Here is a 24,363-nt window from a genome sequence, read left to right as displayed (position 1 = left end):
TAGTAGGAGCTTTTGGTTTTTTGTTCTGTTTAAACTGGAGTGGCTGTCACTGCCTACAGCCTTTCTGAGGCTGCCACCGCCTCGGGCAAAGTCGCTCTTTCAATGAAGGGGCTTTTCTAACAAACCTTTTCTTTCTGTCTTTTTTTCTTTATTTATTCTTTCTAATCAAAGAGATTTAAAGACTTTAAAATCAGTTGCCTATTATGTTGCTGACACAATTGACAGCAGGTTTAATTTGCAGCTAGAAGGCAAACGGTAGAGCTAAAAGTTGTAATAAATGGCATTTTCTCTGCTAATGTATTCTACGAGTGCGTGACTAACATAAATTATCACAGGAGGCAGTACCTACATACCAGAAGGTAACGTTTCAGTTTCCTTGGAATCAAAGAGAACCGTACACTTTGCACAAGTTAATTAAATACCGTTTGAATATCAAAGGACAGCGATGAGTTGTATAGGTTTTCCCTCACTTCCGGCTGAACTTGCTTCTCCCACTTTTCTGTGATCTCCAGTTTCAGGATGTTTCCAAAATAGCTTTTGATTTTCCCCTAAATGTTAAACGTAGGAAGAAAACACGCAGCTCAGGATAAAAAACAAGCATGAGTAAGGCTACACCATGTAAAACAGTGCATGGGAAAGCAGAGGTGGGTCCACAGGGGAGTCCTTGGATGACTGCATCGTGCTGCTGCAGGAGCAGCAGCAGACACTGGTGGTGGTGCAAAATACCCTTGGCTTCCGCCAGACTCTCTGTGGGCTGTGTGCTCTCTGACGTTGAGTTTGGCATGTTGTAACCGAGGACTTTTCCTTTCCTCTGGGCTTCCCCCTGCTGATGGCTCCGTGGGAGGCAAATGAGGGCCTGCAGCATGCCCAAAGCTACAGACATGGAGCTGGCATCCAGCATTTTGCTTAACTGCCACACATGCAAGACTCGTGTGTGCAGTGCAAAAAGATAAGCGGAACCAAAGGTCTTGTTCCAGACTCTTCTGGACTACACAGGATCTCAGGGAAAAATCAGGAGAGCTGTACTGTGTAAGGACATATTACTCCCAAATCAAGGGAGAATAGCTCCCTCAGCAGGAAAATGTGTGCTATTCCTTTACAGGGAAGGTATTTAATTCTCAGAGTAATTTACTTCCGCAGATCTGGACTGCCTGTCTACAGCTACACTCTGGCTCAGTCAGCTGTTTCGCTGCTTGGTTGCAAAGTCCTCCAGCACGCGTTATGCACAAGGTCAGGCTAAAAGACCCAACCGGTCCTTTCTGGCTCTACAGCTACTTGTGTAAGTGGGAGCACTATTCAGTCCCAGCTGATAAATCAGTCTTGTTGATGGTGAAACAAAATGCTCCTTTCCAGCATGATGGAGCAATACCAATTTTATGGATCTGAATACCGTGAGCTCACTTTGAAAAGTGTCTTGTTTCAGAAATGATTTTCAAGAATACGTCTGAGCCCTTCAAGGACCCGGGAAAGCAGCTACGCTTTGTAGTGTTGGAAAGGAACTACAGCTGTTAGCACGGCCCTTAGACAGCCTTACCCTAGCCAAGGATAGGCAGAAAGACATCTGCTGATGGGGCTTCCTCCAAGGCCCTGGACCACAGGGATGTTCTCTGGTGGAGAGATGCCCAGCTGTACCCAAAACTGTCTGCTCATAGCACACATCATGGTTCAGATGTGCCAAAGAACCTCACATGCTCTAAAACTAGCAGCTAATATTTCTAACTTAATATTTTGCTACAAATATCCTCACTGGGTTTGATCTGATAAAGCACAGCTCTGAACTTTTGGTAGACCTAGGCCGTAACTGTATGAGCCTGAAACAATTAACTTTGGATCTCTCTGCCTACAACTATCAGGTTTAGGCCCAGCATTTAGATGGCTGCTTTGGTCCAAAACGCATTGTTCAGGACTTCTCTGCTTTTGAATAAAAGGTCCCCCTGCATGGTGCTGAGTGCTCAACACCAGTGGGAGCTAACAGGACTCAACATCTCACAGGGCCAGAAAACATAATACAGCAATCAGGAACCTCCATCTTGGAGGCTGCAGTTCCTGCCTCCTGTGTCACAGGCACATGGTGATAGTGTGGTCAAAAATCTTACCTTTATAGAATTAATGTAGTCATTTTTCAGTTTATCCCAATCAGCTGGTGTTAACAACAGGGAAAGGTTTTCTGTTTTAACTTCTGGTTTGAGATCAGGATGACCCAGAAGGAGTTCACTGGAAAGATTCAAACGAACAAATTATGTTGCCTTGGAGTATGAGTAAACTGCTGGAATATTCATGTGGTATGAGCTACATAATTATTAAGCTGTGAGAAATATACTTAAAGCTTAAATTGCGATGCTTGTTTTCAAGCTTTAACAAGAAAATCTTTCCTCGCTATTCAAAATCCTAATTATTCAAAATCAAAATGATCTAAGGTTCCAGCCCACCTTAGAAATCATGAGACTTCTGAGTTGTTTGGACATGAAAAGTGCTATGAGAATTTACTTTTTTAAATAAACAACATGAAGCTGATTCATTTGACTATGAGCCTGAAATGCCTTTCAAGGTAATTCCTCTAACAGTGTGTTTCTTTGGAGTTAGCTGCTCTCCCTTGCTCTGCTCATGTATCACATTACAGCTTCTGTTAGTCCACTATATTTTCCTGTGTGTTATCCATAACAAGGTGAGATCCCGGAGCAGGTCATAGTGTGAAGGGTAGCGTCTGGAAAGCGCTCACGTGCTTGGGACAGGGGGAACTGCAGTGCAACTCCGCATATGGTTTCCTCCGCATATGGAAGTGGTGGGTGGACGTTCAGCTACAGAGTCTAACTCCAAAGCGCGCTCAGCTGACACGCGACTTCACCACTCACTTTCCCCTGGATTACCAGGAAACCAGGACAGCTGATTAGTGGGGAGGCAGGGAAAGAGAAGGAATGCTTGTGTTTCTCGCTCTATAGCAAGAAACCCGCTATTAGCCTGTACAACTGATGGCATGTGCTACCCCGCAACCTGCCCGCGGACTACCGAAGCATTGCGTCTTTCAGTGTGATGAATGCTGAGGGGAGAAAATGGAAAATATTCATGAATTTGATGAATGTGGGACATAAATTGCAAGCAGTCACCTGGTTAGCAAGGAAGAGAGCTGCAAAGGCAGTATCCTATAAACAGCCTTTTCTTTCACTCAACCACCCACAGGGTTCCCATCTTCAAACCACCACCAAGCACGCGGCTAGGTTCAGATCCAAGGTAAATGAGGATTGTACTGCAAAAGGTCAGGCAGGTGCAGAGTGGCAGCTCAGCAGAAAAAAGCTCAGCCTGCTGATAGTGTCCCGGAGTCGATGTTCTTGTGGTCACGGCTTACATTTTCCATAGGGGTACATCTGTACATAGGGAGCATTATATAGTCCAGCTGCTGCGTGAATCTGCTGTTCATTTAAAAGGATTGCACAAAATTAAAGATCAACTGTCTGCTATGGCTGAGAGGACCAACTCAAATGTATATTTAAGCAGCTTATTCCTCTTTCTTTCTTTCTTCCTTTCGTTTGAACTGCAGCATTGATAATAAGTTTGGGCCAGGCAATTCCTCCTTTTTTGGGAAGGATTCCAAGAGGGGATAGAGCTTTTTAGAATAGAAAAAAGAAATGAAAATGTCCCAACCTGGCAAGATGATCGGATGCTGTGCCCCAAATTGCTGTAAGCTCTCAATAAACTCACAAGATAGATGTACGTGATGGAGCCAAAAGTTACTGCAGGCTAGGAGTGTCCCAAGGAAGTACTGCTACTGGGTGCCCTATTTCACCACTCTTCCCTCACAGTCCATTTTTGACCACTGTCCTCTGAGATAGATCTTTGGTTTGACACGGCATTGATATGCCTGCGTTCACTTACTTCTTCCCTTGTCTGAGGGATGTTGGCTGGCTTGTGCTTGTCTCTTCTTTAGGCATCTGATTTGGGCCGTTCCTGGAGACTAGCTGCAGAGCTAGATGTGATTTTGGCCTGCTATGGTTGTTCTCGTGTGCTTATGAACAAATCCACCTCCTGTGGATGTTGTCTCTCTCCTCCTTCCCTCCTATTGTGTATTTCTGCTGGATTTTTCTCTGTGAGCTCTTTGGGGCTGGGGCTGCGGTGTAGGCCTTAGTAACTAAACACAAGCAACCAGTGAACAATTTAGGACACACAGCGTCTGGATCTTCTACAGGTGCCTATCTTAGGTATTTTCTTTGGCTCTAAAAGGAGGCAATGACCAGCAGCACAAGTTTTTTGCTATTGTGAAAATTTCCTGCCTTTACACCCACACACACAGAGTGCCCCAATTTTTGATACATCTGTCCAATCCAGTTGCTAGAATATTTTGGTCATCAGTGAATTACAGGGAGCTTTAAGAGGTCCTAAAATACTTATCTCTCATTCAACTTGTGGGCACTTCTGAGCCAGAACCTTTGTTTTAATGTGCTAATTTCATACAGAGATGCCTTGGCACCTCCTTAAGTTGACTGCGACCAGTGACCGCGGATGGGGGGGGGTAAAGTGTCTTGTTTCCAAATGCGTCACTGTTTTAATGAAACGGGAAGGACAGAGGGCTCCCCCACAGGCTACTTACCGCGCCCGGAAAAGTCACCGAGCAGCTGTTGTACCTTGCAAAACATTTCCACAGAGGGAGCAGGAATTTAAATTAGAGTTGCAATGCAGCACTTGAAGGGGGAGCTTCCCGGTTTATGAGATGAGCAAGTTAGAAAGGGAAGGAGAAAGGGGGTAATTGACATCTGTGAAACACAGCATGTGCTTTATCCACAAACCTTTGTCCCCATCCATTAGTAGATTAGTTATCAGGCTCTACTGTACAAGTGATTGCATCTCTTTTGCTCACACAGGAAACCAAGCACCCTGGGGCTCTGTTATTCTCTGGAGGTGGCCAAGACAGTGCAGTGAATAACAGCAACTTACCTCAGGTAGGTGTTAGCAAGCCAGTCAAGCAAGGCATAGAACTCATTGAATTCCAAGGGTCTCTGGGAGAGATCTTGCAAGTGGGAGGCAATGGCCTTGTGAAAAGCCTCCACATACACGTCACACACTCTGTAGTCCTCCGGATAGCACTTTTTTACTGCAAACTTGACTTTCAGTAAATCTTCACTCAGCTGTTTCCTGAGGAAACCAAGGTGGAGATCAAGCCAAGAATTGTCTTCTTCCTTCGATGCCATGGGCACGCTCAGGACTCTCTTTCTAGCGCTCTCATTGACAGCTTCCCTCCACTCCTCCCTCCACTTTCTGGGTGTGCCAAGCACGTCTGACCCAGAACCAGAGGTGTCCCTTGGATTAGGATGAGCTGCTTCTTCATTGGCAATTAAAGTCACCAAGGATGCCAGCATGGTCTCCTCTACAGTGGGATGCTCCAGTGTTCCTACCACGATGGACTGGATTGTACTCGTGATGGAATTGTAAAGCAAATTAACATCCTTGGATTTCCTGGCAAACTCTTGGGGATTATCTTTGTATCTGTCAGCATCCCTTTCAGCTATCACCTCATCTTCCAGGTACTTGATGCTAGCAAATGCTTCCAAAAGTTGCCGCTTTTGAATAAGTTCATTTATTTCCATCACTGTAGAAAAAAAGAAGACAAAGTAGGTATTAGGTGCTTGACAGGCCTGTAACAGCAGAAGATCCCAAACAGGGGGGCTTGCAGGACTGGTCTGAGTAGGTAGATCCCAGCAGTGCATGCAAGATTGATCCTCTCTGATATCTCCAAGTGACATATCTCTCTGTGTCCAAGTTTGACACAGAAGAGGAAAGCAGTGGATATAAAATCACCGTAAAGTCAAAGCCACATGTCTTTAAAAGGCTGGTTTTGGAGATAGGAAATATTCAAAAAAAAAAAAAAATCATAGCCCTGAAAGAAAACCTCACACAATATCTATGAGGGCTGCACAGAGGGCATCGGGGTCTCAGGCAGCATAAAACTGGGTCTGGCTCTGCTCCTCTTTTATTTTGGGGCTGAAGTGGAATTGGCAGCTGAGGCAGATGCTGATATACTTTCCCACCGGGGATTTCTACTAGCTGTAATACTCTTGTTTCTCAGCATACCAGTGTGCCTTGCACGGTACTGCTCCTGCTGGCCCCTGCTTTCTCTGGCTACAAAAGCATTTCTGCATGTTGTTGGAGAAGGTAGGAAGGGTGGCCAGGGGTCTAGCTGGAGGGAACACAGCAGCGCATATCCCTGCTCCCAGTCCACCCACCAGGACATCCTCCACAGAGACCAAGGGCCTAGGAAAGTAGATGCTGCTGTGGGGATGCTTCTGATACACACTGGGAACGTCTGCAGTTCAGATGTAACCTCGGGCAAACCCTGCGCTCCCCTTCTCTACTGATTTTGTACCTTCTACCTTATCCACTCTGAGTTCTTTTGAGAGACATTTCTGACTCAAGTCATGACTAACCGGCTCCTGGATTCCTGCAGAGGTTATCATTAGTGATTTGTATTACAAGGACTCCTTGGGATGCAGGTGCCAAATTGCTCAAGCGCTTCCTTGAGCTAAGGTAAGAAAACAGTGACTGGCCCATATGTGGCTGGCTGCCCTTTCCAGCCCAGGGCCCAAATCACTGATTAGATTAGTGATTTTCCAGCAAACGGGCTAGAAAGGGCATTTCCAGTCCATGGCTAACCCAGCAAATAGCTTCTGAATGATGCCTCTTAACAGTTCCAGACATTTCAGGATGTCCTGCAAATGGCTGTGGTCCTCAGCAGCTCTCAACCAAAAGAGGGAGTGAAGGACGAGAAGCCACAGGTTCTCAGCTTTGCAGTTATTGTTGCCTGCAATCTCCCCTTAGCTGGGAAGAGAAAAGAGGCTCTGAGATGGTGCCCAAGGCCCAAGCATCTCCGTATATGAAGAAAAAGGGCAGCATGGCATAAAGAAGCTATGTCTTGGGAAGTAGAAAGAGGGAGAGGTAGGAATAGAAAAGCATTCTGTGCCCTTATGTGGGAGGACACTAAGGAGGCGATGTAGGGGTAGCCAAGGTGTCAGGAAGTCCCCGAGGTGACAGGAATGCAAAGCCCAGGAAGTCAGTGGGAGGAAATGGAGAATTATCAAAGTACGCGTGGTGTGTAGAGTTCACTGGCCTAGGGCAGTTCTGAATCTTGTGAGCTGATCATTTATAGCCCGAGTATAAACCTACAGATAAATGCCAGGTACTGCCTCTCACCAGTAGCATTTGTTTTCCAATTGGTGGACATTGTTTTCCCTGCATGTGAAGATGTGTGCACTGGGAGAGGGGGATCCAAACACGTGTGCTTTTTCCTGGTGGTCAGGTCTCGTGTGGGGCCTGGGCACTTCCTTTGTTTGACTTGCCTTGATAAATCCCCCCCATCAGCCTTCAGAGAGTGACGGGTTGTGCTGGAGCTGACGTTGTGCCTCCTCCGGCCAGACTGCTGGCAAGTGTTGAACCAAAGGGTATTGACTGGTTGTTGGCTGAGGCTGGGGGAGGAGCACCTCCAGCCCCCAAAGCAGCTGAGATCTACTGAGTTTCCCACTTCTTTTCCAAAATCTCGCTGCAGCAAGACCCACAGCCTCTCTGCCAGAAACGTAAGAGGTATTTGCTGTGGCTTGAGGGGATCCAAGAGCACTGTTAGCTTCTGAGAGGCCATAGGAAGCCCTCATCATCTCCTGCACGGTAACAGATGCTCTGATCAGGAGATCCCACTGCGATACTGTGTGTAAAACAAATGTTAAAGAGAAGGGAAGGGCTATTATTTAGGCATGTGTGGACACATATAAAATGATACGGAAAGGTTGGAGAGCACTTAAAGAAGAGATGAAGGAACGGTTCACAGCCCGGAATTTATGCTTTTGGGTTTATCTGCACACAAATTTTATACCAAATGCACCATGTACAGTGTGTGGATAATCTTATGAAGAGAGAAGAACACCAGATAACCCAACTATTGGCGTAGTATATAATGCATAGAGTTTGTGAGTGCCTATATGGAGCTACAGCTGCACTACACTCAGAGGGAAGAGAGATTGTGCCAATTAACTTAATCTCTTCTGGATAAATAAATATAAAACCTGTTTTTGCCCAAGTGCCTGCAGTGAGAGACTAAAGGAATACATTCTGTTCAGCTTATCAAAGTGAAAATGCCATTTAATCACCATCTAGGATAATTATTCAAGGAGATGATATTGGGTGCTAAATGGATCTTTAATTTAGTAATACAAGATCAGCCAGCTGGTAATTGAAGAAAAACAATTGAAAGGCAATTAACCATTATACAGCTTAATGGGCCATATGCTGGAGTCTCCAACTCTTGCCATATTTATCTCAGGATGGGGTGTGCTTCTGACAGAGTTGCTCTAGTCTAGGCCAGTCACTAGCTATTGGGCACAGGACAGGTCTTATTCATGCAATTCACCAGCTTGTGTATTTTGGAGATAAAAAAGAGTTTCTCCTAGCATTTCCTGTTGCTCCTGATCTATGACCTTTTGAATGGACTGGCAAAGCTGATGGGCTCAGATCCAGCTTGCTGACCTCAACAGGGTATCAGTGTGAAGCTATAAATAACTTTACGGCACAGAGGAGCATGTTACAGCAATGGGACAACATCAGCCATTCTATCTAATCCCCATAGCATGCCACATAGTAGACCCAGAGCTCTTCTCCTCTAGGAATTTAGGCTGACAACAGGTCAAGCCATACTGACTCTTCTCAGTCTATCCCCTGGATGCATTGTAATACGTCTTGAAAATTGTAATACTTGAAAAAGAAGATGAGAACATTGCTCATATCAAACTCAACATCATTGCACTATATTCGCACTTGGGGAAAGGTGATAGCTAAGCCGATGGTAGTTATTATGATTTGACCACGACCTATAATCTAATGCTGACAAAATGCATGACAGTGACCCAGCTTGGGAGAAAGCAGGGAAAACAATACTTGCAACACCACTGTTGTGAGACAAATAGATGGAAAGAAAGTGTAAGAGAGCAAAAGCATCTGTGGAGGTCCCTTTGCGAGTCAGTCTCTCAGATTAGGAAATAAGGATCTAAACTGGCTCAGACTGCACTCAAGCAACCAAATAATTTCCCATCATGGAGGAACCCTTCCTCCCAAATCTAACTAGACTAATTGACAACACTTATTTATAAATAGTTTGTATTCAGCAAAAGTAACTCCCAGTCATTTTGGATCTGTGAATATGGTTGATTCACTGCATTTCTCATGGCCAGCCCATGTGCGTACTATCTGTATTTTTGATTTAAAAACATTACTCAATGGGACCACTTGCAGTAATCTACAGAGTACCATCTGCGGACCATCAGCCTGACAGCTGAAGAGCAGAAATTGTCCAAAAGTGCAATGCCAACAATAGTATAAGAATAGCCCACATTGCACTTCTGCCAGTTTCTTTTTCTCAGACCAACAGTTCCCAAACTGTGCTAAGCAGATTGGTGACTGATACGTTTATGGACTGACTCATTGATATGCTAATGGCAGGTAGGCTGATTGATATAGTTATGATAATATACTGGAGGCTACAGAACTGGAGGCCTATACAATGAGAGGTGACCTGCCCTCAGGCTGAGACCAAGTGTCTTTAATGGGATGGCTCATTTTTTTAGCACCTCTGTTGGGCCCAAGATTTGCGAAGTGCAATTTGCTCGGAGGTTGCATTTGTCCTGCCAAGCAAATTAGTTGTTTTCTCTTCTTACCTGAAAGAGGTTTTCCTTTAATGGGCTCTAATTCTATCGTCTTTCCAATCTCCTCCACGCCATTACAGATTGTGGTTTTGTGCTGCTCATAGCTCTTGGAGGATCTAAAAGAAAGTCGTATGCCTCTCAAAGCACCAGTAGATTCCTTTTCTTTATCTTTGTTCAAGTTCTGTTTTGATTTCCGGATGCTTATCATTGTTTTAATTCCTCTTTCAAAGAGCCCTATGTCATGGTTGTGTGAAGTTGAGCCATTCAATTCTGAAGAAACATCCATCTTTTCCTTTTCAATACTGTTTGTTGGAGAGGCTGGTTCTGATGTTACACTTGTTGGATGTAACTCCTTATTTTTATTCTTCTTGTCTTTCAACAACAGGTTTTCCAAAAATGTTGATGGTAATCACTAAAATGAAGAAAACAGCAGGATTAGAAGAGAGAACCCTAACAGACTATTACTGTGTTTCCAAAGTCAGTCTTGGACTGAAAGTCTTGGTCCACTCTGCTTCCATGCCTAATCCAAGGACAAAGCAAGTCTGTTACAGCCTGTAGCTACTGAAACAGCACCTCTACCCACAGAAACTAGGTGCTGGCCAGCTTTTAGCTCTGGAAGGCTCTAGTCTAGCTCCTTAAATCAGGCGAGTGACCAGCTATTTTTCCAGCATCAAGGAATCCCTGAAGGTCAGAGGGTGTTCCCACCCTGAAGGGAACACCCCCTGGGGTGTTCCCACTTTCTAATGCAGACATGGCAACTTTGGGCTGTTGGTGCGGATGAGTGATGCACTTCACATGCAAGAGAGAAGCAGTAATATGTTTTATTGATATAAGATAGTGATTAAACAAAGTTCAATGGTAAATAAGACAGTGGTTTAACAAGGGTTGATGGCAAGGTAGACTAGGTTATTTACTGCATGGAGGACAAGGTCAGATAAAATCGTCGAGGAGACCCTCACGGTGAGCTGTGAGGTTCAGAGTGGACCCTCTTGCTTTCCAAACTCCTTCTCAGAGAAGTCTAGCTGCAGGTGGATTCAATCTTAGTCCCAGACGTAGTCAATGGTTTATGTCTAAAGGGTTATGTGCACAATGAATCAGAGACACAACTTAGCAGTTTGCAAAGTTTCAGCGTGCTATTAGTCTCTTATCGAGAAGCTGTCATGGGTAAGGAATCTCTCGACCTCAAGGAGTTACCTTCAGAGGCATCTCAACTCAAGGGGAGAATCTCTTCCATGCAGCCAGTGGCCGTGCAGGAGAGATCAATGGGCTTTGGGCTGCCCCCTATCTATGGGGTAAGATGGTTCACTCATAGTCATACAATGCTTGGTGTGAAGAAAAGATATCTGTTTTGCCGATCTCATGCTGGGTAGGGGAAAACATACCCTCTTTTGCTGATTTCATGCCATGTAGGGCAAAATATAGCCCTTTTGGCTGATCTCATGCCCGTTTCTGGCCTCACCATTTGCGACCAGTATTGCCTAGTTCCTCCTGGTCAGCCGTGGGCCCTATCAGCTATTTGCAGTCAGCTGGAGCCTGAGATAAGGGAGCTGCACTCCGCTACACTCTAGGCTTGAGATCAGAGGAGGAGGAGTTGTGCTCTGCCACAGCCACGCTGCTGCTTCTGCCAAGGTCAGCCCCGACCCGCTGCTGCTGGAACGAGGTTCACAGGGCAGACAGTCCGTCACAGCCATTGCACTGCACTGACACAGGGGGCTGAGCAAAGCCTCCCCGGTCGCCTCTAGCCCCTTCCACCCCAAATCAAAGCGATCTCTGTACTCCGAATTGTTATGGTTACAGTGAGGGAAGCTTCACGATGCAGCAGAAATTCATCACTTATCCTTCTTCAGAGCACTTCAAGGGCAAACAGAGGAGACCCTGACAACAGCCTGACTCTTTGTTGCAGGCTTTCACAGACCCTTATCCACTCCAAGTATATTGCAAACAACTTCCCGTCATTGTGTTAACAGGCTCCAGTGTTGCCTGGTGCCTTTCCATAGATTGCTCCGTCACATAATGCTGTGAACGGCTACCTCAAGGCCCAAGGAAACCCCTGCATGAGCGGTGGGGGATGCCACGGGACCCTGTGCACCTAGGAGCCCAGTGCTTCCCTGGAGAGGTGCGTGCATTCAGGTTTCTACAAATGACTGTGCCCCTGTACGCACCTAGGGTGGCAGTTAGGTCCCCTAGGCTTCCTCAGCTCCTCATCTGCTGTAAACAGACCAGCTGACTCCCCACCCTGAGCTCTGGCCTGGGTTTTTGGGAAGAAGGGCAGTGGGAGAGGTTTTGCCTCCTTTCCCCTCCCTTGCACGAGGGCTGAAACCAGGTCGGCAGCTAAAGTAGCCTGGTCTGGGGAACGCTGCGCGTTGCAGAGCTGTAACAATGGTAAACGCCACGTTTCCCCACAGCAAGCTCAAGGCAGCTCAGCAATCAGTTTAAATCATTAAGTAGTTATTCCTTGAGGTCACCTAGGAGCTGCCTGTCTCAGTTCTGTCCAGCCTGCAAGAGCAGGGGATTGAAATAGGGTTATACTGAACAGACATGCTGGGACTCTGGAAACAGGCCTCCCCGATCAGAGTTTGGCCAGATTTTTACCCTCTTGTGCACGTTTATTCCCCAGGTTATAAACTGCAAAGATTGTGTCTTCCTATCAGTTTGATGAGTTCCTTGCAAAGCAGGGCTCAGATCCTGTGTCACAGCTTCTCAGAGGAAGTACTGAATTATTCTTATCTCTTGGCTTGCCTGCCTCAGAAGCCTACCTCATCAGAGTCAATGCAGCAGCATGGGAATGGGTAGAAGGGCACCCCATTTTCCAGGGACTTCAGTAGGAAAGGGACTGGTTAGTTCAAATTTTGCACAGTGGGTCTGTGGCCTAAGTGGAACAAGAGCAGCAATTAAGCATGTAAGTTATTTGAGGGAGGAAGTCAGAGAAGGAGGAATTAACCCACAGGACAGGGGAAGAGGAGATACAGACCCAGGTGATGACCCAACTGATCTACACAGGAAGCCAGGATAACCCATACGTGAGCCACAGAAACGAAGAAACTGAAATTGTGCAAGAAATCCCAGGGTACTACGTAGTCCAGTTCGGCTTTCCCAAGGCTCTGCCAGCACAAAGCCCTCTGAAGTCCTGTGAGAGACTTCAGGTGGTGGGCACCAGAGAGGGGCTGAGCAGAAGTCCCCCCAAGAGCGCTTCCTGGCAGAAAGGCTGCCCCGGTTTGCAAGGAGCTGGGAAGCCCAGCCAAGCGGCTCCGAGACAAACTCACCTGCCTCAGCTCGCAGGAGCTCCTGGCTGCACGCCAGCACCTGCAGAGGGTCCTTCTCTGGGCAGGAAGCCTCCCTCCATTCTCCTTGGCCTCCTGGAAAAGGGTTTGTTGGAGATGGATGAAGGGCCCATCCACTCCTCTTCTCCAGCAACCTCCCCCCTGTGCTCCCCACAGGGGCTCACGCACTGTTTCACTTTCATTATGTCCTGGGTATTTAAACAAAGGGAAGAGGCGGGGGGGGGGGGGGGGGGAGGGAGAAACACCAGGGGAGTTCCAGGATTTCAGGTTAATTATTTACCGTATAGCTGGCAAGGTAACCTCAGCACTGAAGGGGAAATGAGGGACTCTTGACGGACGAGAGCGCACAGGGGGGAGCCACACTCCTCCTCGGTCAGGCACTGAGCTCTGCTGCTGCAGCTCAGCAGTCCCAGGTCAGCCACAAGGAGAAGAAATTCAGCACCTGGTTTTGCCCTGCTTCATGTGAAGGCCAACGGAGTTTGAATATGAGGGTTCAAAAGCAGCTTAGAGCTGCTGCATGGAAACTGCTGCATTTCAACTCCCATCAACACCATTCTGCCCCATTTTCAGAGGTCACGGACGGCTCGGTCCATGTAATGATTGACAGACTTGGGTGAGGAACCAGGAGCGCTGTGTGTCTCGCTGTTACATATTCACCTCTCCACTGTCTACTTGTCTGATGGCACTTATTTCCACAGGGACATTGGTCCTGGATTCCTCCATCCCAGGAGCATTTGGGCACATCAGAGGGAACTGAAATCAGAGGAACAAAAATGTGCAGGTGCCTGGAAGGTTTAAACTGCATTAAACACAGTCGCTTGGCTAGTTACTGAGCAATTTAAGTGATTTAACCCTTGGGAGCCTGCGGTGCCCATGTGGTTGAGCACCAGACTGGGCAGACTGGGCACTTCCAGGTAGCAGAGGCACCAGCATACAGCAAGAAGAGCAATCAGGAGGTGCCACATAACCATAGGGCCAAAGGCAATGCGTGTTTTTTTGCTTTATGAGCCTGCCAACACTCTACCTATCAGTGTGAGAGGGCAGGGGGGTAGATTTAGTAAGGAGTTAGTATGACAATTCAATAAAAACCTATGCTGTTTGGACTTTGTGCTGCACAGAGAAGAACAGCTGGCTTAAAAACTTACCCGAGGCTGGGAGAGCCTTTATGTCAGGAGACAGAAAGAGCATGGGATGGGAATAATCATGATAAGTAGAAACAAGGAGGTTTCACTGATGGTGAAACAGAGACCGGGCAGACCATCACCTGGGATGCTCACACGAAGGCGCAGAGGGGCTCCTGCCTAGCAGCCTCTCTCAGCTGCATGGCCCCAGGCTGCAGGACCCAGTGCCAAGCTTTTCAAATTCATGTTTAAATAGGAGACACCCCTGCTATGCTAAGGAAAATTGCAATTGGTTATGCTTCAGCCACCCTGGCAAGGTGACAACATGCACAGAAGGAGGGCAGGTAGCCTTTTACAAAGAGGCACGCTGGTGTGTGTATAACCAGAGGGTATGGTGTGGTGTGGAAAACCCCTTGCGACACAAAATCCAAGTAATCCTCTTTCCAACCAGCGCTCTAATTTCCTCCCCCACTAGCCATTTACTGGGCTTTGCTGTACACTGCCAGGCTTGCCACAGCCCAGCAGCCATCCTGCTTATCCGCTGCAGCAGGTTTGCCTTACCGGGGTGCCAGTGCCAGCTGACCTGGACTTCCTAGGAGCCATCGACTACCCTTGAAATACAGCTAGTGGCAGGGCCTGTGGGACTGCTAAAAAAACAAGCCCTGGGGGAGCTCTGCACCCCACGACTCAGGTTGCTTCCCATCGCTCCCCCCTGCTGCTGGCTCGCAAACCTGTCTGCTCCTGGAAATGCCTTCAGGGGCTGTAGCAAGACTGACTCCACGAGCTTGGCCCCAGAAAGTCATAAGAGTTTAAAAATTTACTACGGTATGGAGTTGTTTTCCATTCGCCTTCAGCTTTGGTAGAAGGTCATAAACCTCAAGCTAGCTACGAGGGTTAATGTTGTTTACAAGTGAAATTTGAGGGTTTCTGAACTCTCCTGACTCCAGGAGCTGGAGCTTCAAAGGAGAAGGACTGTTGGAAGGGTCAATAAAATGGTGAAGCCTGGTAATGCTGCAACACATTTACCCCTTCCTACTCTCCCTAGCACCTAGAGAAAAAATTGCTTGAGAAGTTTGGCTTCCTCACAAGCCTTCATTAACAGCCCTTTGTTTTTACACACATTTTCTCTCAGCAGTCCCACATTGGAGCTGGTAAGTGTTCAGAGGACTTTGCACTGAAGAGCTCACGGTCCTTAGTGGCACGGGTACCACATGCATACAACCCCATCCCCAATGAGCCATGGAGCATTCAAGCTACCCCCGCAAGATTTAGCGGACCTGCGAGACTCTTGCTTGCCTCCTGGCCACAAGGAAGGTGCAGTCCTTTGCTGCCGAGCTCACAACCATGCTCTTACTTTGAAGTGGATGAGTGAACTGAAAGGAAAAGCAGATCCTGTGGTAGATGGCCACGGACGGTTCTCCCCAAGTTGTTTCCTCTTCCTCTTTTGCTAATCCACTCATTGATATAGTAAGAACAGCACAGCATCCTGGCTGTGCCAGCCTTCATACCCCAGCCAGCATGTGGCTCTCCGTACTGTTGCTCAGCCCTGCAGTCCACAGGAACAAACGTTCTCAAAAAGATGTTGCCATCTGGAGGAAGCATTGTGAAATTACCTTCCTCCCGGCAGCACCAGCCTAATTTCCTTTTGGGCCTCCAGGCACAGTCATGAGAACAGATTAATCAATAGCGTGTCTGGAGGTTCAAATATGGGTGCTGCCTGTCTAAGGTAAGTGGCCTCTTGCAGCAGGTTGGAGTGACCAGGCTTTAACTTGGCCTTTCCCACCAAGATAACTCAAAGAAAAGGAGGTAAAAATAGAGTGAGAACTAATGAGTCAGACAGAAGCTAGCAAATCCAGTGAAAGCACCAATGCAGTAGGGCCAGGGATCTTGTGGCAAGCAGCTGCCACAACCTAGTAGCCAGTATTTGCAAGCTAGGTCCCATGAGAAACTTGCAGCATGGTTTTAATGGAAAACCAGACTTGTTCTCCAGCTGCTCGGCTGTATGAACTTGGCTCCTTTGTTCTGACTCTTGCTTCATCATGCAGAGGTATCAAAGTGTTTTCACTCTAGCTTATTAAAGTTAGCTCAATTACTGGGAGCTGCTAATGGTGAGGAATTGCTGACGTCCAGATGCCAGGATGATGGGCATGCTGCGGTGGTGGGAGAGATCCAGGCATCAGGTAGGAAACAGAGAATGACATACGAGCTGCATGTCCCTAAATACCTGGATATTTCTATAAATGTTGGCAGAAGGTGGGAGCCTGGCCAGGACTGGGGCAGAACGGAGGTTCTTTGTGCACTTTCTGGAGGACTTTGTAAACACAATTGGCGCTCCCACTTGACAGGCTTTCAAACACGTATGGCTTTCCTGTTACAAAGTATGGTGCTGTTGCAAAAAGTGACAATCAAGTGGGTCTCGGGGGTTTCCATGGTGACCCAGCCTGATTCCAGATCCAATTTGCTCAGTTTGCAAGAAAAGCGATTTTTCTTTTTTCCTTCTCGCAGCAAATCCATCCTCAAGTCAAGCATGTTTCTTCCTGCTTCACACGACGTCACCAACGAAAGGGTTCCCATGGCTACTGAGGTTTCCAGTCCCACTGTAGCAATGGCTCGTGACTGCTTCCCCACCACCCTTTGTAGCTCGACGTGTTAAGGGGATCCAAAACTTTGGAGGTCACCCACCGCTGATCGTACCGTGGTGCTGCAGAACTGTTCTGGATAAGCTTGCTGTGGGCCACGTGGGCAGGACCCACGCCAGCGCTCCCGGGTATCCCATGCTGGCCACAAGCAGAGCCCTTAGTAACTGTCCTGCTGTGGCAGGGCTCATGGGATCAAAAGCACTGAAATTTCCCTGCAGCGCAAAAGCAACTCCTCCTCACATGGTGGATCACCCCTTACTCCAGTAAAATAGGACTCAAGTGTGTAGCTGGGGTGAGTTTTTAATGAAAATGTAACTGATCCTCCTCAAACCAAAGTTTTTCACTGAGATTACTAGAAGAGAAGAGTAAGAAATCTGGTCATCTAAAAAAATGATTGCTACTAATCTTTAACTATCACTTGCTAGAAGCTCACTTGCAACCACAGTCCTTCCAGGGGTGCTGTTTGAGCCAGCTGGCAGCGCAAAGTGCCTTTTCACATGTCATTTGGATTCCCTCTTCCCTGGCCCAGAGCTGTTGGCAGACATAAATACTAAGTTCCTTCCTGGTCTGTAATATTTTGAGTTTCTTCAGGTGGCAGCATGTGGACATGTCCAAAAGGTCTGCCCAGTTGAAAGAAAGGCCCGACTGAAGCTGCAAGAATCTCTAACTTATTGGTGTTCCTGAATGCCCTGTGCAAGCAAGATAAAAGTATTTTCTTTTTACCCATGATGCTCTTTGAGTCTTGCAACAGTGAAATCCCCCCATGTGCAAGCATGTTTATCCACATGGCTTTTACAGAGTTTTTCAAACCTGCAAGTCTGTAAAAAAATTATAAACAGGACTGGAGAGGAATGGCAGGGGTTTTATTTTGCAGAAAAATTCACAGTCCTGCAGTCATGCAGGGGGTCAGATTAGCTTTACAAACGTCTAGAAAATGTGGCCTGGGAAGAGCTGCTTAAATTTTCAGAAGAGAAGACACACAACAGGTTTCAGCTCCAAAGATTTCTGCTGAAAAAAGGCAGGGAATAAATTGTCCTCCATCTGCGATGGGGAGAGGATAGTGATTTTCCACCTGTCAAATCTGTGTCACTGAAGATCTTTAAGGTAGATTTGGACAAGTATCTGTGAGCAGCTGCTGGGATGGACGGCTCCCGGCTGCTGTGTGTTTAGCGGTAGTGACCCTGTGGAGGTCCCCGGGGCCAACTTCCTTGGACCCATGGAGGAAGCCAAGGCAGCAGGTCTCCAGCTGCAGCCTGGCCTGGAGGCAGCGCAACCTCTGCTCCACACCAGCAAACCCCAGTGTTTGGGGGCACTGAAAATGACCAAAAGTCACAAAAGTTATTGGAAGTGGGGTGGCTGGACAAGTGTTCAGGCACATTCAATTACTAAAGTGCAGCTTAAAATCATATGAAAGTTTTCTATCGTTATGAAATGAGGTTGAATGTTGCGGGGAACACTGCCTACATTTCCTTTTCCCCTTTTTTTAAAGCTTGTCGATTCTCACAGGTCACATTACCGAGTTTTCTTTCTAGAACTGCAAAGCTATTCAGGAAAGAAAAAGGAAGAAAGCTCATAATCTCATGTGATTAGCTGACTCCCAAAGCTGGAACTCAAAAAAACCATCCATTGCACGACTCAGCTGCAACTGCCAGGGCTGGCTTGCAGCAATCTCACTGGCATCGGGGAAACGCTCCCCAGTGGAAAGCCAAGCATAGGCAAAATTGCAGAGCTCCAATCCCAGACGAAAATGGAGAACTTCTTAATTTAAGCCAGTCCTGTGCTAATAACAAAGAAAATCCTGACAAGTGCTGACAAGTGCTCTTGAACTTCATTGTGCAGCAGGATAGATAAGCTGGAAACAAAGCTGTAGACTTTGTCCTCTCGCAGAGATGTAATTGTGAAAGGGAAAGAACAGTGCTGACAAAAGGTCGCAGAAAGCTCGAGAAAGCAGAGGAGGCCAGTGCTGGCTGTGGTGGAGCCTGTGCGCCCCACGCAGCCTGCCAGCCCGCGCCCTCCCTGTGCCGAGCAAACGATCCGGCCGGAGCGCGTTTGCTAACTCCTCAGACTTGCTGTGCCCCGTGCCTCAGTTTCCCCCTCTGTGAAATGGAGTGGTTCATTTGTGAACTGACCCACGTCCTGTAGATAACTCTAGCTATGTTGGATGATCTGTGCTGGATGATCTCTAGCTACGAGAGTATTTCTAGGGGTTTCTTATTCCTTTGGCCACAGCATGACGGGCAGCTGCGGTCCAAAATTGCAGTGATGTTCCTGGCCAATACCTGCCAGTAGTGGCCTGTGTCCACTAATCTCTGTAAGCCTTTCACATTACTGCTTTATGTCCTTACCCTTCTGAATATTTGGCTTGGGGCTTACTTACTCCCTCTCCCGCCCTCCACCTTTATTACTCGTGTTTATTGCCATCTGATTGTATTCTGCTTACTTCTTGCAGTTGACATACGTTGAGCACTTCGAAAAGGCTCCAGAAGTGCAGTGATCATTGGTCTAGGATGAAGGGCAGGGAGGGTGACACAGGGAGATCAGTGCTGAGCCTGGTACCCTGCACAGCTCCTGCATCCCCGCTGCCGCCCTGATCCTTCCCTCAGTCCCAAATGCTGGGAGAAAAACCCACAGCTGAGGCTGCCGGGGAGAGCTGCCGCGTGCCAGCACTCACGGCAGCCTGCTATCCCAGCTGCTCGGAGCACCTGGAGACACGGCTTAGCTGGATGTGCTGCCACCCACTCCCTCACCGCTGGTTTCATCTACCCCGAGGTGAGGTGTGGGGGCCGAAATTGCAGCTGGCGCAGGCAGAGAGGACCCCAGAGCTGCAGTGATTTATTCCAGCAGAGAAGCCAGCATGGTATTCATAACAGCATCACTGGTGATGGATGAGACAGCGGTACGCTTCAGGCTGTGTGTGCCTGTGTAAATATTGCCTCCTGGGGGGGTGGTCTGCAGTCAAGTGAAATATTTTGGTTCACCTGCAATGCTTTTCTTCTTGTTTTTAGGGAGCGTGTGGGGGGGACGTGGGGGGCAGCTGTCCATTCAACTGAAAAGTCTTTTACCAGGAAAGAGGCAATTTTGTGATTTGGAGATTGGCTTTTGAAAGGGGGATTCTGGCTCTGGGCTTGAGCGGAGGTGTTTGAAAGATGCATTTCTGCAAAGCGTGAGAGCATTGCCTGGGAGGGGAGGGTGCTGACAGCCACTGCGGGGGCGGGGGGTGCAACAGGGGGCTTGCACAGTTTCTCTACAGCCATAGAAGGAGGCCACTATGACTAATAAACATCACATCTCAACTGCTTCTGAGGAACGAACATATATGTACTCGTTTTGTCCCCAAAAGGTAGGCCAGGAGGATTTTTCATGAGAGCTCCTAGTGCTGTGAAACCCTTCCTACACACCTGTCAAGGACCAACATCAACATTTACTTTCCTTTCTCCCAGGAATGATCTGAAATAGGCCTGTGTGAGGCTGGCATGAGAGAAAGCTGAGTGCTGATATCTCTAGGAACACCAGGGTATGGATGGGAAAAAAGCACAAAAACCCTTTCTGGCTGGGATGATACCCGAGCATCACCCAGCCTAACCCTCTTCTTACAGCTTTGCCTTTACGTGCCTAAGGTTTCTGCAGTTGCCCAGTTCTGGCCTTTTCACCTACAGATCGTGCAGGTACCATCCGCTCCAAGTCCAGCATCCGGCCCGGAGCAGACAGGATCACCGAGCACGAGGCCAGGACGGGGGTTTCTCACCAGCAGCCTGCCCTGCGCAGCGCCGCTGCTGTGTTTCACCAGCGCGAGGCAGCAATGCTCCGGTGGGGCAATCCCCCCGTCCCTGCGGCTAAATCCTGCTTGCAGGACATGGGGAGCCCATGCGGGTTTCTGGTTTTTGTCTGCGTAGGTGGAAGACTGCTTATCTGCACAAAAGCCTGAACCCTGAGCACTGTAACTATTGCATCTCCCACTCTGGTACGGTTACTGAACAGTGGCCAAATGGAGGAGTGTTTCTATGTTTTCCGAATATATCGCATTAAAAAAAGAGCTCGGTTCCCACCCTCCCCTCCCAGCTCAACGCCTGGAAAACTGCAGAGGGGGACTGCTCCTGGCTGATGGCCCCTCTTAGCCTCACCTAAATCTGTGGCCATTAAACAGCTCGGCAAGCAAGTTTTACTAGCATGGCAAGGACTTGCCAAGCCTAGTTGCATGAAAAGCAAACCATCCATTTCTTCAAAAAGTCAGCAAGTGCTGATACTGCTTAGAAGGTGAATGAGGACAGGCGCTGCCCAGCTTTTCCCAGGCCTCCCCTGAACAAAGCTGCTGTGCGGCCCGGACATGGGACGGGATGCTGCACTCGGACAGAGGCACGGCTGCCCCTGCGCATCCCCGTGGAGCAGCTCTGCTCACGGCGACACTCAGCTGGTCCATCAGAGACACATCGTGGTGCTGTCAGCAGAGCATGTTCTTATGTTTGTTTTTAAGTAGCGGCAAGATGATGAGTAACTGGACTGTAATTGCTTGTCATGGCAGCGCAGAAACTAGTGATTATCGTTCTGTTGCTGCTAGCCATTAACCTGCAGCCCAGGTCAGTTAGGTTGGGGTGGGAGTCCATGGCCCTGCCCTGGGAGCACCCTCAAGATTTCAATGTCCATTTATTGACTCCAGAAAGATTCTGCTCTGCCACCAAGCAAAGTGCCTTCATCACATTCATCACAGGAGCTGCCAACACAGCTTTAAGAGCAGAAGCACTTTATGAGTTACAGTGATTGCAGATTGCCAAAATTATTGTGCTCGCCTTCATAATTTGCCCTATGTGTTGTAAAAATACTGGCTTGACACTACGGCTTTCCACTGTGGTGCAGCCTCACTGGCCTCGGGGGGATTGAGCCTGATGTCCACCAGTGCCAGGGGTGGAAAAGCAGTGCCAATGCCTAGAGATGGGGCGTCGCATTTGGCACTAGAGGTTTTCCTCCTTAAGGTGGTGGCAGGCTCATTGCTCCCCCACGGCCAGCAGCCTGTGCTCTGGAATAAAGCTGTGCTTAGCAATTCAAGCAAAATTAGACCACTCTGTTATTTAAATTAGGTGGCTAAGAGCAAAGGCACCTACTTGCTGGGTATGTCACCATAGCTAGATGGCTGGTGTGGCAAATGTGTCGTCTGGGGCCAAAGCCCGAGTGCTGGGAGTGCTCTGTGCTGCCCCTGCTGCAGAGCTGGCAAAGTCATCGCCTGCAAGAGCTTCTCCTTTCTGATTGTGAAGGTTTGTCTTACTGCACCAAAACTTCCAGCCTGCTGTGCTTGGAAATTGGCTACCAATACCAGGTTAATATTTCATTGCATTCCCATGCAATGCTGTCATATGGGATTTGCAGCCTAGCTCTGTAGTCTTGTTTTTTAAGAAAAAAAAGGGGAAAATAATGGATTGGATAAATGTGGGGCCTCGCTGCTTCCATGGCAGCATTCAGCACCTTTCAGAAAGCAGATCTGAAGTACTAGAGCAGCAGAGTCCCCGTCCCAGGGCGAGGCGAAGGGAGGGCAGGCAGCTCCCCGGTCCCAAGTCACACGTTGCAGGGGCAGACGCCAGCCCTCCTCATCCTCTGAGCTCCCCATCCCGGGAACTTGCTAAGTTGCTTCAGGGTACTCTTAAGCATAAGGACCTTGGAAAAAAACCCGCAGAGCTTTAAAGCAGCCTTGTAAGAAACCTCATAGGCCTCTTCTTTCTCCTGAATGAACTTTTTTTTCCAGGTTAATATCAAGCTTGGTTTGATGGAGAAGGGAGAAAGGCACAGGCTGGCTCTTATTGACATAACAGCATGAGTCCACAGCTTTCTCCCGTCACTGGTGGAAGCAGGTGTCACATCTTGGGGTTGCCTACGCCACATGGGAGCTGTGGTGCCCAGCACACCCGTAGCAGTGCCCAGTGCAGCTGTGGTGCTCAGGAAGGGAGAAGCTGCTTTTCCTAGATGTCACCCCTAGATGAAGCACGAATGTCTTTTCCCAGGACTGAACCACTTGAATGCTGAGATTTCCTTACCTTTGGGGGCTGGGAAAAACCTGAGAACTAGCACTTTATTTAAATGTATATTTTTGTACTTAATTTTTTTTAAAATAAGTGTTTTTGAAGCTTTGCTGAAGATGTTGTCACTGAAATCATTATATCTCTATAGAGATTATAATGACTCCTTTTGAAGAGTTAGTCTCAGTCAGTCAGTGCTTAATTCATATATCAGTGACTCCATAAACCCTAAATCCATAAATCTTTTGAAACTGTTACAGTCTGTTGTGTCAATGAATACCTGCAGGGGCTTGCCGGTGCGGGGGGATTATTCCCTTAGCAATCTGCGGCAGCAAGGGCTGCTGGCCTGCGATGGCAGGGGAGCCTGGCCGAGGCGAGACAGCGGCAGGGTTTATAACTGAGCCACATTCAGTGCAGCCGTCAAAGTCCGGCCATGCTCTCCGGCTGAATTGCCCTAAACCGTTTCGGCTGCAATCCGTCAGCCTGTTTCCGTCTTTCCCGTAGTTCGTGGCGAGTCCTGCATCATTTCTGCCTGGCCAGCAAAGCGTCTGCACTGGTGGCGAGGCTACTTGGACCTTTTTGGCTTGTCTGCATTGGGATAATACTGAAATCATGATACTGTTTTGTTCGGAGTGAACTGGTTAAGCTTTATCTGCTTATTAAAGGCGCTGAAGGCTGTCTGCTCTAGCTGGTTATTAGAGCATTTGTAAACACTTTCTGCTGATGCAAAACACCGTACAGCTCCTCCGGCTGAGTGGAGTCAGTTTAATTCTGCTGTTGTAGACCAGTCCTAGGAGTGTGTCCTTTCTTTTCTTCAGTGCTCCATATAATCCCCACGGAAAAGGGCAGGCCAGGATTAAACGGTGCCAGGATCCCTCCGGAGAGTGACCGAAGCGCGTGCAGCTCCCGAGCAAGCCAGCGGGAGCTGCTCTTGCTCACCCCTGCCTGAATTTGACCTTTATATTTCAGTGGCTCAGGTATATAATTTTAGCACTCCCGAAGTACTCTGCCCTGAGAGAGGCACCTGTCAGTTGTGTTTGTTCCCAGCCCTTTCAAAACAGACTGGTTGACTGCCAATTTTTTTCTTTTTTCTTTTTTCTTTTTTCTTTTTTAGTCAGAGGGAATTTATACAGCCATGTTTTGAAACCTCTTAGTGTGGGGGGCTATAGTGGAGCCCTAATTGCGGTAGCATAACAGGTGCCGTTGTAAAAATGCAGCTTTCTTTTTTGCAGAGTTTAATTTGATTTAAAGTGGTGACAGGGACACAATGAATCGCTCACATGCGCTGGCGGATTTTGGCCCCTCCTCTCTCTATCTCTTGCAGAAACGGGTATAAAGAAAAAGAGTAAGAAAGAAATAGTGGCTGCCGGCGATGCAAACAGCGCCTGCCTCCCCCTGCTGCTGGAGCAGCCCCGGTCCAAAGAGTGGCAGGAGCTGAGCTTGCAGGGCAAACATAAAGCCCGGGACCGGAGATACAGATCCCTCCACGGGAACCAGCTTTTCGCAGCCTTGGACGAACCCCCGGGGAAACGCTGCAGCCTCGCGCCTGCGGGAGGGTGCAGAGCCCTCGGGTGCCTGGGGCAGCCTGGCGCTGGCTCTGGGTCTGAATTTTCACATGTGTTAGCATGCAGCCGTAACTTATCTGAGGT

The 24,363-nt window shown here is 48.0% G+C and overlaps 1 protein-coding gene across 2 annotated transcripts in view; it reads right to left on the bottom strand.

Moving 5' to 3' along the window:
- The window catches only part of EXOC3L4 (exocyst complex component 3 like 4), a 28,179-nt gene extending 14,632 nt beyond the window's left edge, over window positions 1-13,547 (bottom strand). Inside the window, exons 1-6 of one of the 2 annotated variants that reach the window (XM_068947143.1) lie at window positions 13,233-13,547; window positions 12,935-13,027; window positions 9,684-10,083; window positions 4,927-5,578; window positions 2,097-2,214; window positions 423-548 (exon numbers count right to left, since the gene is read on the bottom strand). In XM_068947143.1, the coding sequence (XP_068803244.1) occupies window positions 423-548; window positions 2,097-2,214; window positions 4,927-5,578; window positions 9,684-9,957 (1,170 nt within the window). In that variant the 5' untranslated portion in view covers window positions 9,958-10,083; window positions 12,935-13,027; window positions 13,233-13,547. Of the gene's footprint in view, window positions 1-422; window positions 549-2,096; window positions 2,215-4,926; window positions 5,579-9,683; window positions 10,084-12,934; window positions 13,143-13,232 lie in introns of those variants that run through there. The other variant, XM_068947142.1, reaches the window with a different exon arrangement.
- Between the last annotated feature and the right edge of the window lie 10,816 nt (window positions 13,548-24,363).

The sequence above is a fragment of the Struthio camelus genome, chromosome 5 (assembly GCF_040807025.1).
Source record: "Struthio camelus isolate bStrCam1 chromosome 5, bStrCam1.hap1, whole genome shotgun sequence".
Taxonomy (NCBI): Eukaryota; Metazoa; Chordata; class Aves; order Struthioniformes; family Struthionidae; genus Struthio; species Struthio camelus.
This window is presented reverse-complemented; position numbering and strand designations above follow the sequence as displayed.